The sequence below is a fragment of the Eretmochelys imbricata genome, chromosome 6 (genome assembly GCF_965152235.1).
Source record: "Eretmochelys imbricata isolate rEreImb1 chromosome 6, rEreImb1.hap1, whole genome shotgun sequence".
Taxonomy (NCBI): domain Eukaryota; kingdom Metazoa; phylum Chordata; order Testudines; family Cheloniidae; genus Eretmochelys; species Eretmochelys imbricata.
The window spans coordinates 127,944,409-127,961,701 of record NC_135577.1 but is presented as its reverse complement, the minus strand read 5'-3'; the positions used below and the strand labels follow the sequence as shown (position 1 = coordinate 127,961,701).

At 43.1% G+C, this 17,293-nt stretch overlaps 1 protein-coding gene across 2 annotated transcripts in view; it reads left to right on the top strand.

Annotated features, from left to right (window-relative positions):
- Positions 1–1,383: 1,383 nt before the first annotated feature.
- The window catches only part of KLHDC1 (kelch domain containing 1), a 74,175-nt gene continuing 58,265 nt past the window's right edge, over positions 1,384–17,293 (top strand). For both annotated transcript variants that reach the window (XM_077819700.1, XM_077819699.1), the window contains exon 1: positions 1,384–1,600. In XM_077819700.1, coding sequence (XP_077675826.1) covers positions 1,493–1,600 — 108 coding nt within the window. In that variant the 5' untranslated portion in view covers positions 1,384–1,492. The remainder of the gene's footprint in view (positions 1,601–17,293) is intronic.

Sequence of the window (17,293 nt, the reverse complement as noted above, 5' to 3'; positions counted from 1 at the left end):
TAGCTCGGGTAGAGCGGGCATGGCAGTGCTTGTAGGGAGGGTCATGCGGGAGAGCTGTCTCACAATCGCCTCCATTCCCAGTAGCAGCGGCAGACCCAGGCCTTGGTCCTATTCTGGGAGGGGGGGACTCCTACACATCATCTGTGACACTGAGCCGTGGGAGTGGGGGAAGCATGAAGTTGCTGGGGCATCCCCAGATGTCCTCTAAAATTTCCAAGGGGTTTAAAGAAAAGGAGGACTTGTGGCACCTTAGAGACGAACAAACTGGTTAGTCTCTAAGGTGCCACAAGTCCTCCTTTTCTTTCTGCGAATACAGACTAACAGGGCTGCTACTCTGAAACCTGACATTATGCAAGTCAAGGGGTTTAAATGATTCTTTCCAGATCTTAAAAAGAAAAGGAGTACTTATGGCACCTTAGAGACTAACCAATTTATTTGAGCATGAGCTTTCGTGAGCCACAGCTCACTTCATCAGATGCATACCGTGGAGACGGCTGTTACTCTGAAACCTTTCCAGATCTTGTGCCCCACAGGCTTTTACTGTTCCACGGGGTCTGTCTACATTCCATAATGGTATTTGCAAGGTTATAAACGTTGGCGTTTAAACCAGTCTCTAATAAGGAGTAGGCTAAAACTATAACGGGCAGGGATTATCCCATATCCGCCCACTGTGGGGTTTCTTGCACCTTTTTCTGAAAGCATTTGATGTTGGCCACCCTCAGAGGCAGGCCAATAATGGATGAGATTGATTAGGGGTCTGACCCAATACAGTACAACAGTTCCTATTGTGTTTGACCCACGCTGGATGACATAAGGTCACTGACCACAGTTTAACAGTCAGCACAGACAAGGTCAGCATCATCTTAAATGGGCCATTCACTAACATGTTGAAGCGCAATAAAATTCTGTAATATAGACAGACCCCTGGTGCACATGCCCCGCGACCCCATGTGATCACTTGTTCAATTTCAAAGCCAGCGGGCCTGGGTGTTGGGTGCCCGAGGTCCTGCTGCCCCGGGATGGGGGCGATAATGCCCCCCACGAAAGAGGGGCCCCTCATCTTGACGGGCTACAGCAAAAGCATGAGACGGTTCTTATTTTGTCGGAAAGGGGGAGCAAACCAGCACAGCAAGGGGCCCTGCACCCTCTACATGAGGTGCAAACTGCACCCACTTCGACCTGCTACCAGTGAGCGGCCCACTTTCTTTTTTGAAGCTGATGGAAGGAGCTGAGCCACAGCGCCGGACACCTGGCTCCGAGTCGCCTCGCTGATCCCGCAGCCCCCCCGCTTCCTCCCACGTGAGCGCCTGATTTGGAGCGGGAGGAGAGGAGGCGCTGCTGTGCTGCTCGTTCCGCTACTCCCCACACTTTGGACCCTCTCCGCTTCCCGTCCGCCGGAGGGTGACCGAGCGGCGGAAAGCAGGTGGCGCTCCAGAAGGGGGTGGCGAGTCGCGGTCGTTGCGGCAGACGCCTCCCTTCCCCCCTTCATAAGATGGCGGCGGGTCCACCTCCTTCTCAGCAGTTCTGCGTGGCCGAGGAACGGAGTGGCCACTGCGCCGTGGTGGACGGGAACTTTCTCTATGTGTGGGGGGGATACGTGGTAAGCAGGGAGGAGGCGGCTTGGGGCATCAGGGGTGGCAATGGGGGGCGGGCTTTGTTGCTACACGGCCGGGCCAACGCACTGTGCCCCACGGCACCCTGGGCTGGGTGGGAGCAGTGGTTAGTAGCACCCGGGTTCCTCAGCTGCCCCCAAAGGAAATACCGCTAGCTGCGGGTTAATCCTTGTTCCTCGTGAGAGGGCTGCAACCGCCACACGGACAGGGCGGAGGGGGCGTGCACGTTCGTTACGTCAGCTCGGTCGCTGATTGGCGGGGCGGGACATGCCGCGCGGGAAGGGAGCGGGTGTTTCAAGTCTCAGCTGTCGAACGCTCGTGCTGCTGCGCTCGATTCCCAACCGCCATAACGGCCGCCTGTCGAGGTGAAGGGGCACGTGCTTGGTGCCTCCAGGGAGTCCAAGCCTAGAACATGAGAGTGGGGACTTCGCTCCCGTCCCAGATACGCTTTCCTCTGCTCCAATGGGGTGTCCTGAGAAAGATCGCAGACACCCCTGTGCCCTATTCACATTTCCCATCTGCTCCACTGGGGAGTGGTTTTCTGAATAAAACACACAGGCACAGCTGTCTGCCCCCCTTCCTGTTTCCAATCTGCGCTGGGAAGGGTTCCTTAGCAAAACTGCTTCCATTTCATTTGTACCTATGTACTGTCCACCCAGTACATTTACCAGCTGCTGTGGGAGGGGATCCCAAGTTGGGACTCCTCTCATACCCACCTGTCCCCAGCCACCTTTTCTGTCAAACGTACCTCATGTGAGTGTTCATTAAGCATGGAAAGTGTGACACAAATAAACCACCCTGACACTTTAATACACCAGACTGTTAGGGTGTTAACTGTCATCAGAACAGAGGCAGCTAACAGGAGTTGGGAGGCTATAGCTGTGGAGTCTGTGCTTGGAGGCAGCAGAACTTGATGAGTCGTGCATTTGATCTGGCTGTGGGTTCTTTGACTGTTTGCTCTCTGGGTAGGGACTACACAGCTGGGCAATAGGTACCTGAGTAAGCAGCTGAAATGGATCTGTTTGTTGGTGCGTTGGTAAAGGCCATGAGGTTCTAACCCTTGGAGCTTTGATCAGCATAGCTGTTTGAAGTCTCTGAGTGATTAATCGCTCCCTGGTGATGAGGGGCAGAGTTGAACTGAGCTGAGCATGGAGACTTGATCACTTGCTAGGCAAACTCAAGAGCCCTGAACAGAGGGCAACTAATAGGAAAGTATCAGAGGGAGTTAAGAGAAAGACTGTGAGAGGTTTTCTTCCAGATTTGGTTCTGCATGCAATTTCAAGATGGCCAGCAATGAACATTGATGGTGACCTGTAATGGATGTATCATTTTTCTTTACTGCCAGAAGCGACTTCCTGTTCATGAAATGCAAATTGGTGGCCATGCTTCAGGATTGGAGGGGCAAATAAAGATAGTATTGAGAAGCTGAGGCATTCCTAGACAGTCAGGTTCAGAAAACATTGGTACCCCAGATTCAAGGAAGAACAGAGTTGGCCACCAAGGAATCAGAAAGGAAGTCCAAGATGCTTCTGGTCGTTACAAACCACCAGGCTGCAAGAGATCATGGAAGCATCCTACATGGATGGAGATAGACGAGGATGGGCAGGCTGTGGCCATCAGAGAGAAGAGGGCTAGGAAGAATTCCACACAGCCAGTAGTTTCCATTCAATAACAGGTCCTCAGTTTGGAAACAAAATCCTGCTGGCGCAAGGGAATGGTGAGTTGTACAGGACACACCTCTTGATGTCAGCTTACGCCAACCTATAAGAAAATCAAGCTTTCCCACAAAGAGTTCTACAGCTGTCCAAAGAAGACAGATGATCTTTGTTGGGGATTCAGTACTCAGAAGAATTGAAAGAACATTCTTCAAGGGGCAGGTGGACATCAGAATGGTGTGCTGTCTTCCCAAAGCCAAGTCCTGAGACATTACTCCAAGATTGGATGGGCTTTTGAAGTTGACAGGAAAGGATCCATTGATGATGGTTCACGTTGGCATCAATGACAATGTGTTGCAGGATCTCTCTCAGATAGTAGATGATTTAATGGAACTCAGAAGAGTGCTGAAGATGAATGTCCAGATGATCTTCTCTGTAATCATTCCTGTCCCATGAGCAAAGGAAGACAGAAGTGAACCTCTAGCTACATAAGTGGTGCAGGGTGGAGGGTTTTGGTTTTGTGGAACATTGGTTGGCCCACCTTTTGTGGGAAAAGGGGGTTGTATAGTGTGTCTTCTCTGGCACAAGCTGGCTAGAGTAGTCAGGAGGGATTTCAACTAATAACAAAAGGGAACGGTAAAAAGAGAGAAGATATGAGCACTCACCACAAAATTGAGATGTTGAGAACAAAATTAATCAAGGTTTCAGAATATCAGCCGTGTTAGTCTGTATCTGCAAAAAGAACAGGAGTACTTGTGGCACCTTAGAGACTAACAAATTTATTAGAAAAAAGAAAAGGAGGACTTGCGGCACCTTAGAGACTAACAAATTTATTTGAGCATAAGCTTTCGTGAGCTACAGCTCACTTCATCGGATGCATTCAGTGGAAAATACAGTGGGGAGATTTATGTACAGAGAACATGAAACAATGGGTGTTACCATACACACTGTAACAAGAGAGTGATCACTTAAGGTGAGCTATTACCAGCAGGAGAGTGGGGGGGGGAGGGGGGGGACGAAGGACTGACGACCTTTTGTAGTGATAATCAAGGTGGGCCATTTCCAGCAGTTGACAAGAACATCTGAGGAACAGTGGGGGGTGGAACATAAGCTTTCGTGGGCTACAGCCCACTTCATCGGATGCATAGAATAGAACATATAGTAAGAAGATATATCTATAGATATATATATACAGATAAGTTGGAAGTTGCCATACAAACTGTGAGAGGCTAATTAGTTAAGATGAGCTATTATCAGCAGGGGAAAAAACCTTTTGTTTTAATCAAAGATGGCCCATTTAGACAGTTGACAAGAAGGTGTGAGGATACTTAACTTAGAGAAATAGATTCAATATGTCGTGTTAGGATATAGATATTCAGGCCTGTCTGCAAAGGCCTGTACTTTAAGAATTTAGGTGTATTCTTATCACTTGGCTAGTTAGAGGTATAAAAGAAAGAATGAAAATCACTGTCTGCCAGTGTAAGGTCCTTCTCTTACTGTGACAGTCTGAGGCCCTGTTCTTAGGCTAAGGCCTTTGGCTAAGCGACAGAGGCAGCCATAAGCTGGGAAGCGACTGGTCACATCCTCACATTCCAAAGTAGTCACATTGAAAGAAGGTGCTATTGGGCTGTTAGGAATACAGTCCTGTCCTGATAGTGCCTATCACCTCCAGAGAAAGGGAAATGCCTAGAAGATGTAAAAGGAAATCGAGATTGATAGTTTTCTGTCTGGTAAGAACTCACTTATCAATAGACACAGCTGGGAAACTCTTATGTCTTTATAGATGTAGTTGTGAAATCCTCACTTCTGTATTGTTTTGTCATTATAGTTCCCACTTTGCTATTGTTTATTGGCATGGTCTCTGTCTGGTTCTGTGATTGTTTCTGTTTGCTGTATAATTAATTTTGCTGGGTGTAAACTAATTAAGGTGGTGGGATATAATTGGTTAGCTAATCATGTTACAATATGTTAGGATTGGTTAGTTAAATTTCAGTAGAATGATTGGTTAAGGTATAGGTAAGAATATTACTATATAAATTAGGGGCAAACAGGAAGTAAGTTGGGATTCGAAAATAAGGAAAAAGGAACTTGTATTTAAGCTTGCTGGAAGTTCACCCCAATAAACATCGAATTGTTTGCACCTTCGGACTTCGGGTATTGTTGCTCTCTGTTCATGCGAGAAGGACTAGGGAAGTGGGAGAGTGAAGGAATAAGCTCTCTAACATGTGTAATGACTAAGTCACTCCCAGTCTCCATTCAAACCCAAGTTAATGGTATCTAGTTTGCATATTAATTCAAGCTCAGCAGTTTCTCCTTGGAGTCTGTTTTTGAAGCTTTTCTGTTGCAAAATTGCCACCCTTAAATCTTTTACTGAGTGGCCAGAGAGGTTGAAGTGTTATGATTCCTGATCTCAGATTTGTGTCAATTTATTCTTTTGCGTAGAGACTGTCCGGTTTGGTCAGTGTACATGGCAGAGGGGCATTGCTGGCACATGATGGCATATATCAAATTGGTAGATGTGCAGGTGAACAAGCCCCTGATGGCATGGCTAATGTGATTAGGTCCTATGATGATGTCACTTGAATAAATATGTGGACAGAGTTGGCATCGGGCTTTGTTGCAAGGATAGGTTCCTGGGTTAATGTTTTATTTGTGTGGTTGCTGGAGAGTATTTGCTTCAGGTTGGGGGGCTGTTTGCAAGCAAGGACTGGTCTGTCTCCCAAGATCTGTGAGAGTGAGGGATCATTTTTCAGGATAGGTTGTAGATCTTTGATGATGCGCTGGAGAGGTTTTAGTTGGGGGCTGAAGGTGACAGCTAGTGGCACTCTCTTATTTTCTTTGTTGGGCCTGTCCTGTAGTAGGTGACTTCTAGGTACTCTTCTGGCTCTGTCAATCTGTTTTTTTACTTCAGCAGGTGGGTATTGTAGTTTTAAGAATGCTTGATAGAGACACCAATGCTAGGACCCTGGTTAACAAACAAAAGGAATTGGAATTGCTCATTTATGAGCATAAATGTGATCTAACTGGTATTACTGAAACCTGGTATGATGATTCCCACGTTGGGAATGTTAAAATCAATGGTTATAACCTATTTAGGAAGGAGTGAGTGGGCAAAAGGGCACAGGCAGTGGCACTCTATGTCAAAAATGGCATTACCTGTTTCCAGGTCACAGATAACTTAGAAGAAAATGATCTCGAATGCTTCTGGTTACATGTCCTAACAGATAAAGCCCAAGATGGGGTACTAGTTGGTGTCTGCTACAGACCACCAAATCACACTTAGGAACAGGATGACTGGCTCCTTATGCCCCTATCTATAATGTGTAGATGGGAAAAGCTGCATGATCATAGACAACTTTAAATTTTAGTGACACATGCTAGAGGTCTATGGCTTCCAATACTAAAACATTCTTGAACATAAGAACGGCCATACTGGGTCAGACCAGTGGTCCGCCTAGCCCAATATCCTCTCTTCCGACAATGGCCCAATGCAAGAGGGAACAAACAGAACAGGTAATCATCAAGTGATCCATTCCCTGTCGCCCATTCCCAGCTTCTGGCAAACAGAAATTAGGGACACTTCAGAGCATGGTTTTGCATCCTTATCCATCCTGGCTAATAGCCACTGATGAACCTATCCTCCATGAACTTATCTAGTTCTTTTTTTAACCCTCTTATAGTCTTGGCCTTTCATAACATCCTCTGGCAAAGAGTTCCACAGGTTGACTGTGCATTACGTGAAAAAATATTTCCTTTTGTTTGTGTTTAACCTGCTGCCTATTAATTTCATGTGGTGACCCCCTAGTTCTTGTGTTAGAAGAAAAAGTAAATCTTTCTTATACACTTTCACCATATCACTCATGATTTTATAGATCTCTATCATATCCTCCCTTAGTTGTCTCTTTTCCAGACTGAAAAGTCCCAATCTTATTAATCTGTCCTCATATGGAAGCTGTTCCATAACCCCCTAATAATTTTTGTTGCCCTTTTCTGTATCTTTTCCAATTCCAAAATATCTTTTTTGAGATGGGGCGACCAGATCCGAATGCAGTATTCAAGATGTGGGCGTACCATGGATTTATAAATTTTATAAGTGACAATTTCCTAACTCAAAAGTGTTGAATCCAACTGTAAGGATATTTCAGGACCACCAATCAGGCCCACAGGTTACCTTATGAGTCTAGCAAAGCAGACAACCATTGCTTGCTGTAGCAGACAAATGCCACTGTAATTCCACATTCAAATCCAAGGAACAGGTTTATTTTAGCATAGGTAGAGAATGCCACACCTAGTGCAGTGGTTTTTAAACTTTTTTTCTGGTGACCCAGTTGAAGAAAATTGTTGATGCCTGTGATCCAATGGAACTGGGAATGAGGGGTTTGGGGTCTGGGAGGGGCTCAGGGCTGGGGCAGAGGATTGAGGTGTGGGGGAGAATGAGGGGTTCATGGCTAGGAGAGTTAAGGCTGCGGGATGGGGCTGGGAATGAGGGGTTCAGGGTGTGGGAGGGGGCTCTGGTCTGGGGCAGGGGGTTGGGGTGTAGGAGAGGGTCTGGGCTGGGGGTGCAGGCTCTGGGGTGGGGCTGGGGATGAGGGGTTTGGGATGCAGGAAGGGGCTCTGGGTTTGGGGGGGGGATTCAGGGCTGGGGCAGGGGATTGGGGCATGGGCTTACCTCAGGCGGCTCCCGGTCAACGGCATAGTGGGGGTGTAAGGCAGGCTTCCTAACTTCCTGGCACTGTGGACTGCGCTGCACCCTGGGAACCGGCCAGTGGGAGTGTGGAGCCAGTGCTCAGGGCGGGGGCTGCGTGCGGAGCTCTGTGGTCCCTCCCGCCTAGGAGCCAGACCTGCTGCTGGCCACTTCCAGGGTGCAGCGCAATGTTGAAACAGATAGGGACTAGCCTGCCTTAGCCAGGCAGCACCACCAATGGGACTTTTAATGGCCCAGTCAGCGGTGCTGACCAGAGCTGTCGCAACCCAGTGCCTTACATTCCGCGACCCCTACTGTGTCGTGACCCACAGTTTGAAAACCACTGCCCTAGTGATCACTTGGGATGTAACAGGCCAATGCATTGACTGGAAGTACACAAAGGCAAATACTTAAATCTCAGTACACCATTTTTATATCCAGGATGACACTCTACTTTTATCAACACCCCTCCTCTGACTTGTTATGTAATAATAATAATTAATATTTATGACCATACATACAATTCCACATTACATACTCAATTATATAACATGTTTATCTACTTATTAACAATAACAAAACTATTAATCTTATTATTTAAGAGGGGTGTACCTTGTTTATCCTGATCATCTTTAGCAGGTCACAATGACCTCTTCTTTTTCCTGTACTCAGTGGAGACATTCCAAAAACTGAATAACAGGATATTTAGTAAGCCAAGAAGGCCTTATTTGCACTCCTTCCCAATCGGGTTATTAGGCCAACATTTATATTGCTTATATATTGTGTATGCATTTATTATGTATTGCTAACCAAGATGTAATCCATTAAATACAATTAGGCCCTTACCATTTTACATGCACCTAATCGCTGTATCACTTCTTTACACCAGCAGGGGGGAATTCTGTATTAGACTGTGTCTTGACAGAAAAAGCGCAACTGATCACAGAACTATAAATGAATGGTAATCTAGGTATAAGTGATCATGATTTGATCACATTTATAATGTGCAAACAGAATAAAGTCCAGACCAGATACATACTTGGTGCTTTCAGAGGGCCAATTTCACAAAGCTGAAAAATATTATGAGCCAGATAAACTCAGAGGAAGAATTTAATTAGCAAAATGTAAATGATTGTTGGGAATTGTTTAAGAACAATTTACTGGGTGCCCCAAAAGCCATAATCCCACAGTTGAGGAAAAAAAAAAAACGATCTGGTGTAGAGGGGAAGTAAAGGCAGCTGTAAAAAGTAAAAAATAAAATATAATAATGGAAGAAAGGGGAAGCTGATCGTAATTAACATAAATCAGAAGTTAGGAATCGTAGAAAATTGATAAGAGAAGCAATGGGATACAAGGAGAAATCAGGGCTAAGAGAGTTAAGGACAATGAGGAAGAGTTTTTAAAGTATAATAGGAACAAAAAACACCCTAACAATGCCATTGGTTCCTGTCACAAGGCACCTACGTCACTACCAAATGTACTTTACTGCCTGTACTGTTCGTGTGGTGTCTCAGTCACACCCACCCACCGTGTTATTACCCTTTCACCAAGGTGTGTATTTATTCCTTTCTTACAAATTATCACTGTGTAATGCAGGTTTACAGCGAGGAGAGGCTTTCCTGCAGCCTTCACTTCTCAGCCCAGGCTTACCCTCTAGCTTTCCTTTGAGCTTCTCTTTTTATGTCCTCCCAGTTACATTCTTAACCCAGAGATTACCACCCAGGTATTCATAATCCCCCAACAGAAAGTGTTTAACTGCTCATAGCCTTCTCCATGTTGCAGCAACATCAGTGACCAGGGTTCTACTAATAGGGCCCTGTCACAGGTCCATCACTAGATGGAAATGATAGAATTATTAATAATAATACAGAAAAGGCAGAATTGTTCAATAAAAATTTGTTGTGTTTTCTGGGGAAAAAGAGTTGCAGTCATATCAGATGATAACACTCTGTTCATTCCACTCATATTTCTGAAGAATGTTAAACAGCCACTACTAATGTTAAACACTTCTAAATCAATAGGTCTGGATAACTGGCATCCAAGAGTTTTAAAAGAACTGGCTGAGGTGCTTTTTGGACTGTTAATTTTTCAATAAGTGTTGGAGCGCTGGAGAAATTTCAGAACACCAGACAAAAGCAAATGTTGTGTCAATATTTATAAAGGGTAATTGGGATGACCTGCCTAATTATAGACCTGTTAGTCTGACATGGATCCTGGGCAAGATAGTGGAGTGGCTGAAATGGGACTTGATTAATAAAGAATTAAAGGCAGGTAATATAGTTAATGTAAATCAACCTCTGTTTATAGAAAATAGATCCTGTCAAACTAACTTGATATCTTTATTTGATGAGATTAGAAGTTTGGTTGATAAAGGTTTGATATATTGAGACTTCTTAAGGCATTAGACTTAGTACCACACAAAATTTTGATTAAAAAACTACAAAAAATTAACATGGCATATATTTAAATGGGTTAAAAACTGGCTAACTGATAGGTCTCAAAATATAACTGTAAATGGGGAATCATAAAACTAGTGTGTTTCTAATGGGATCCCACAAGGATTGTTTTTTTGGCCCTATGCTATTTAACATTGTTATCAACGATGTGGAAGAAAACATAAAATCCTCCTTGATAAAGTTGCAAATAGCATAAAAATTGGGGGAGTGGTCAATAATGAAGCAGACAGGTCACTGATGTAGAGCAATCTGAATCACTTGGTAAGTTGGGTGTAAGCAAACAGTGCATTTTAATATGGCTAAATGTAAATGTATACATCCAGGAACAAAGAATATAGGCCTAGTTACAGGATGGGTTATTAGTTACTTTAGCCTGGTAAGTAGTGACTCAAAAAGATTTGGGGGGCGTGGTGGATAATCAGCTGAATATTAAGTCCCAGTGTGATGCTGTGGCCAAAAAGACTAATGCAATACTTGGATGCGTAAACAGCGGAATCCCAAGTAAGATTAGAGATGTTATTTTATATCTGTCTTCAGTATTCATCCGACCGCTGCTGGAATACTGCGTCCAGTTCTGGTGTCCACGATTCAAGAGGATGTTGATAAATTGGAGAGGGGTCAGAGAAGATCCACAAGAATGAATAAAGAATTAGAAAACATGCCTGATAGTGATAGAATCAAGAAGCTCAATCTGTTTATTTTAACAAAGAGAAGGTTAAGGGGTGATTTGATTACAGTACACGGGGAATAAATATTTAATAATGGGCTTTTTAGTGTAGTAGAGAAAGGTATAACATGATCCAGTGGCTAGAAATTGAATCTACCCAAATTAAGACTGGAAATAAGGTGTAATTTTTAGAGCTGTCAATCGCAGTTAACTCATGCAATTAACTCTAAAAAATTAATCATGATTAAAAAAATTAATTGCAATTAATTGCAGTTTTAATTGCACTGTTAAACAATAAATACCAATTGAAATGTATTAAATATTTTGGATGTTTTTCTACATTTTCAAATATATTGATTTCAATTACAACACAGAATACAAAGTATACAGTGCTCACTTTATATTACTTTTTATTACAAATATTTGCACTGTAAAAATGACAAACAAAAGAAATAGTATTTTTCAGTTCACCTTATACAAGTACTGTAGTGCAATCTCTTTATCGTGAAAGTCCAACTTACAAATGTAGATTTTTTTTGGTTACATAACTGCACTCAATAACAAAACAATGTAAAACTTTAGAGCCTACAAGTCCACTCAGTCCTACTTCTTGTTCAGCCAATTGCTAAGAGAAATAAGTGTGTTTACATTTACAGGAGATAATGCTGTCCACTTCTTATTCACATCACCTGAAAGTGAGAAAAGTCATTTGCATGGCACTTTCATAGCCATCATTGCATGATATTTACGTGCCAGATATGCTAAACATTTATATGCCTCTTCATGCTTTGGCCACCATTCCAGAGGACATGCTTCCATGGTGATGATGCTTGCTTAAAAAAATACATTAATTAAATTTGTGACTGAATTCCTTGGAGGAGAATTGAATGTCTCCTGCTCCATGGTTTTACCCGCATTCTGCCATGTATTTTGTGCTATGGTAGTCTAAAATGACAACCAATCATATGTTGTTTGATTTAAGAACACTTTCGCTCCAGATTTGACAAAACACAAAGAAGGTTCCAATATCAGTTTTCTAAAGATAGCTACAACACTCAAACCAAGGTTTAAGAATCTGAAGTGCCTTCCAAAATCTGAGGGAGGAGGTGTGGAGCATACTTTCAGAAGTCTTAACAGAGCAACACTGATGCAGAAACTACAGAACCTGAACCACCAACAAAGAAAATCTACCTTCTGTTGGTGGCATCTGACTCAGATGATGAAAATGAACATGCATCAGTCCGCACTGCTTGGGATTGTTATCGAGCAGAATTCGTCATCAGCATGGACACATGTCCTCCAAAATGGTGGTTGACGCATGAAGGGACATAAGAATCTTTAGCACATCTGGCACATAAATATCTTGTGACACCGGCTACAACTATGCCATGCAATGACTGTTCTCACTTTCAGGTGACATTGTAAACAAGAAGCAGGCAGCATTATCTCCTGCAAATGTAAACAAACTTGTGTGTCTGAGCTGAACAAGAAGTAGGACTGAGTGGACTTGTAGGCTCTAAAGTTTTACATTGTTTTATTTTTGAATGCAGTTATTTTTTTTACATAATTCTACATTTATAGGTTCAACTTCCATTATGAAGAGATTGTACTACAGTATTTGTATTAAGTGAATTGAAAAATACTATTTCTTTTGTTTTTTACAATGCAAATATTTGTAATAAAAATATAAAGTGAGCACTGTACACTTCGTATGCTGTGTTGTAACTAATATAAATATATTTTAAACTTTAAAAAACATCCAAAAATATCCAACACTTAGATTTACCAAGCCATCACAAAACAGATTCTATAATCCCCTACTGGTTATCCAGAAGCCAACAACACAGTTCCCTGAAAGTAACCCAGCCTCAGGCCTCCCCTAGATACCCAAGTCAAATATGATGAAGATTGCTGAAAATCTTATTCATCATATAAAAAAGTTCTACTAATCCCAAAGGATTGGACACGTTACCTCCCAGGTTAATGAATATTTCAGATCTTACCCAAATACACGCTTACAGCCAATTCTTATTAACTAAACTAAAATTTATTAAAAAAAAGATAAGATAGTATGGTTAAAAGATCAGTATACATACAGACTTGAGAACAATCTTGAAATTCAAATTCATAGCAGAGATGGTGAACTTTGTAAATGCAGAGAGTTTTTTCAGAAATAGTTCATAGGTTATAGTTCAATGTTTATATTCAGGGCAGTCCAGTCAGGAGTGGGATCTCAGTCCTTATGGTTTAGGCTTCCCTTGCATGAAGCCTCAAGCAGATCTGAGATAAACAGGATCAGGACCCAAGCAATTTTTTATACAGTTTCAGGCCTTCTTTGACAGCTCGGAGTCCTTTGGTGAACAATAGGCCCTCATGGGAACTTTGAGGTGGACCCATTTCCTAAGCGTCGCTGGTAATTATCCAGACAGATTAACATAAGGCAATTGCCTGTTTTTCCACCATTCACAGATGATTTGCCATACATTTCTAAGAGATGAATACGGCGATATCCTATGTTTACAGTTCATTTAAATATTCAGATGTCCTTTTGATCTCTAATCTCTGAATTAACAGAATACAGCATAGACAGGGACTGTTCGATTACATTATTGATCACTACCAATATATAGGTAAATACACAAAAACACAAACATTATCTCCCCATATGTCTTTAAGAGTTGAATTTGAGTTATTTATTTTGCAGGATGCTTAACCCTTTCCAGTCATGTGTCACACCTTCAAACACTGGCATCTATGCCCCACACAAACACAAGCATGCAGTTCATTCCACTAAAGGTTTTAATGAAGATTGATGGCAAAATATGGAGGACCACAGTCTCCCTTTCTCTTAGTCCCAAGCCTGTACAAGGTGGTAACATGTTTCAAATAGCACAAGCAGTATTTTGTATTTTCATTTATATCCTACTAAACAATCAAGCCTAAGTAAATATCCAAATTCCACTGGTTTTATGCCTAAGAATTCTTTACCATAGGTCTAAGCACAGAATAGACAGCTGGAAAATCCTCAGTTTTAATACTGCGTCTGCCAGTGACTGGCTGGATATCCTTGGACAAACACATTTTCAGAAGTGTTTACTAATTTTGTGTACCCTAATTCTCTGTTCACTGACTTTGGGAGACCAACTTGAGACAACTAGTGTCTGATTTTCAGTGGTTTTCCCATGAAAAGCTGCGGGGTTCTCAGCATCACCAATAGTCACGCACAAAGGCCCAGGTCCCCAGTCCGCCTCAAATTGGGCACATAAAATTAGTGAACACTCCTGAAAATGTGAGCTTTGACCTCTGTCTGTATATCAATTTTCCCATATTACTTCACAAGGGTGTTTTGAGGATTAGGTCACTATTTTAACAGTTCTTTAAAGATATAAAGTGCTTTATTAATACTAGCATGACACTTTGCAGTTGACCAGCATTCAGTGAAATCAGCATTTTTATTCTTAACACCAATTATATTAATTCAGGGCTTGTTCATAAAATAAATGCTTGGCTTCCCATCACAGGAGCCCCCAAATCCATTTGCACATGGTCTTATATATTATGTATAACGTGAAAGCTGCAAACTGCACATCTAAGAACAGAACCTAACAGGTGCTTTCAAAAGTCTGGTTCCGTAGATAACCAACGGTGGCAGTTATACTTCCAGAATACACTACCCAAATTTGGAAGGGAATAGTTATAAGGCATCAATTAAAGTAAAGATGTTCATATAAGCAACTGTAGCACGAACTTACTATCTTGGAGTTAACTTTGATTCCTCTCTCTCTTCTCCCATTTGATCCAGACTTTTTTCTAGATCCCTCTGCTTCTTCCTCTGCTACGTTCCTATATTTTTTCCCTTGCTCTCAATTCCTACTGCCTTTTGGTGTTTCCCCAAGAACTCAGTCTGATTCCAATCTCATCACTCAGGTTCCTTTATTTGGCATACAGCAAAGCTACTCTTGAGTTGATCAGACTTAAGCACTGGGGATGGGTACAGTGCATACCACATATCCAAAGTTACACACTAAACCTCAAAAAGAAAAGGAGTACTTGTGGCACCTTAGAGACTAACCAATTTATTTGAGCATGAGCTTTCGTGAGCTACAGCTCACTTCATCGGATGCATACCGTGGAAACTGCAGCAGACTTTATATACACACAGAGAATATGAAACAATACCTCCTCCCACCCCACTGTCCTGCTGGTAATAGCTTATCTAAAGTGATCATCAAGTTGGGCCATTTCCAGCACAAATCCAGGTTTTCTCACCCTCCACCCCCGCACACAAATTCACTCTCCTGCTGGTGATAGCCCATCCAAAGTGACAACTCTCTACACAATGTGCATGATAATCAAGTTGGGCCATTTCCTGCACAAATCCAGGTTCTCTCACCCCCCTCCCAAAAACCACACACACAAACTCACTATCCTGCTGGTAATAGCTCATCCAAAGTGACCACTCTCCCTACAATGTGCATGATAATCAAGGTGGGCCATTTCCAGCACAAACCCAGGTTTTCTCACCCCCCCACCCCCATACACACACAAACTCACTCTCCTGCTGGTAATAGCTCATCCAAACTGACCACTCTCCAAGTTTAAATCCAAGTTAAACCAGAACATCGGGGGGGGGGGGGTAGGAAAAAACAAGGGGAAATAGGCTACCTTGCATAATGACTTAGCCACTCCCAGTCTCTATTTAAGCCTAAATTAATAGTATCCAATTTGCAAATGAATTCCAATGCAGCAGTTTCTCGCTGGAGTCTGGATTTGAAGTTTTTTTGTTTTAAGATAGCGACCTTCATGTCTGTGATTGCGTAACCAGAGAGATTGAAGTGTTCTCCGACTGGTTTATGAATGTTATAATTCTTGACATCTGATTTGTGTCCATTTATTCTTTTACGTAGAGACTGTCCAGTTTGACCAATGTAAATGGCAGAGGGGCATTGCTGGCACATGATGGCATATATCACATTGGTGGATGTGCAGGTGAACGAGCCTCTGATAGTGTGGCTGATGTTATTAGGCCCTGTGATGGTGTCCCCTGAATAGATATGTGGGCACAGTTGGCAACGGGCTTTGTTGCAAGGATAAGTTCCTGGGTTAGTGGCTCTGTTGTGTGGTATGTGGTTGTTGGTGAGTATTTGCTTCAGGTTGCGGGGCTGTCTGTAGGCAAGGACTGGCCTGTCTCCCAAGATTTGTGAGAGTGTTGGGTCATCCTTTAGGATAGGTTGTAGATCCTTAATAATGCGTTGGAGGGGTTTTAGTTGGGGGCTGAAGGTGACGGCTAGTGGCGTTCTGTTATTTTCTTTGTTAGGCCTGTCCTGTAGTAGGTAACTTCTGGGAACTCTTCTGGCTCTATCAATCTGTTTCTTTACTTCCGCAGGTGGGTACTGTAGTTGTAAGAAAGCTTGACAGAGATCTTGTAGGTGTTTGTCTCTGTCTGAGGGGTTGGAGCAAATGCGGTTGTATCGCAGAGCTTGGCTGTAGACGATGGATCGTGTGGTGTGGTCAGGGTGAAAGCTGGAGGCATGCAGGTAGGAATAGCGGTCAGTAGGTTTCCGGTATAGGGTGGTGTTTATGTGACCATTGTTTATGAGCACTGTAGTGTCCAGGAAGTGGATCTCTTGTGTGGACTGGACCAGGCTGACGTTGATGGTGGGATGGAAATTGTTGAAATCATGGTGGAATTCCTCAAGGGCTTCTTTTCCATGGGTCCAGATGATGAAGATGTCATCAATATAGCGCAAGTGGAGTAGGGGCTTTAGTGGACGAGAGCTGAGGAAGCGTTGTTCTAAATCAGCCATAAAAATGTTGGCATACTGTGGGGCCATGCGTGTACCCATAGCAGTGCCGCTGATCGGAAGGTATACATTGTCCCCAAATGTAAAATAGTTATGGGTAAGGACAAAGTCACAAAGTTCAGCCACCAGGTTAGCCGTGACATTATCGGGGATAGTGTTCTTGACGGCTTGTAGTCCATCTTTGTGTGGAATGTTGGTGTAGAGGGCTTCTACATCCATAGTGGCCAGGATGGTGTTATCAGGAAGATCACTGATGGATTGAAGTTTCCTCAGGAAGTCAGTGGTGTCTCGAAGGTAGCTGGGAGTGCTGGTAGCGTAGGGCCTGAGGAGGGAGTCTACATAGCCAGACAATCCTGCTGTCAGGGTGCCAATGCCTGAGATGATGGGGCGCCCAGGATTTCCAGGTTTATGGAT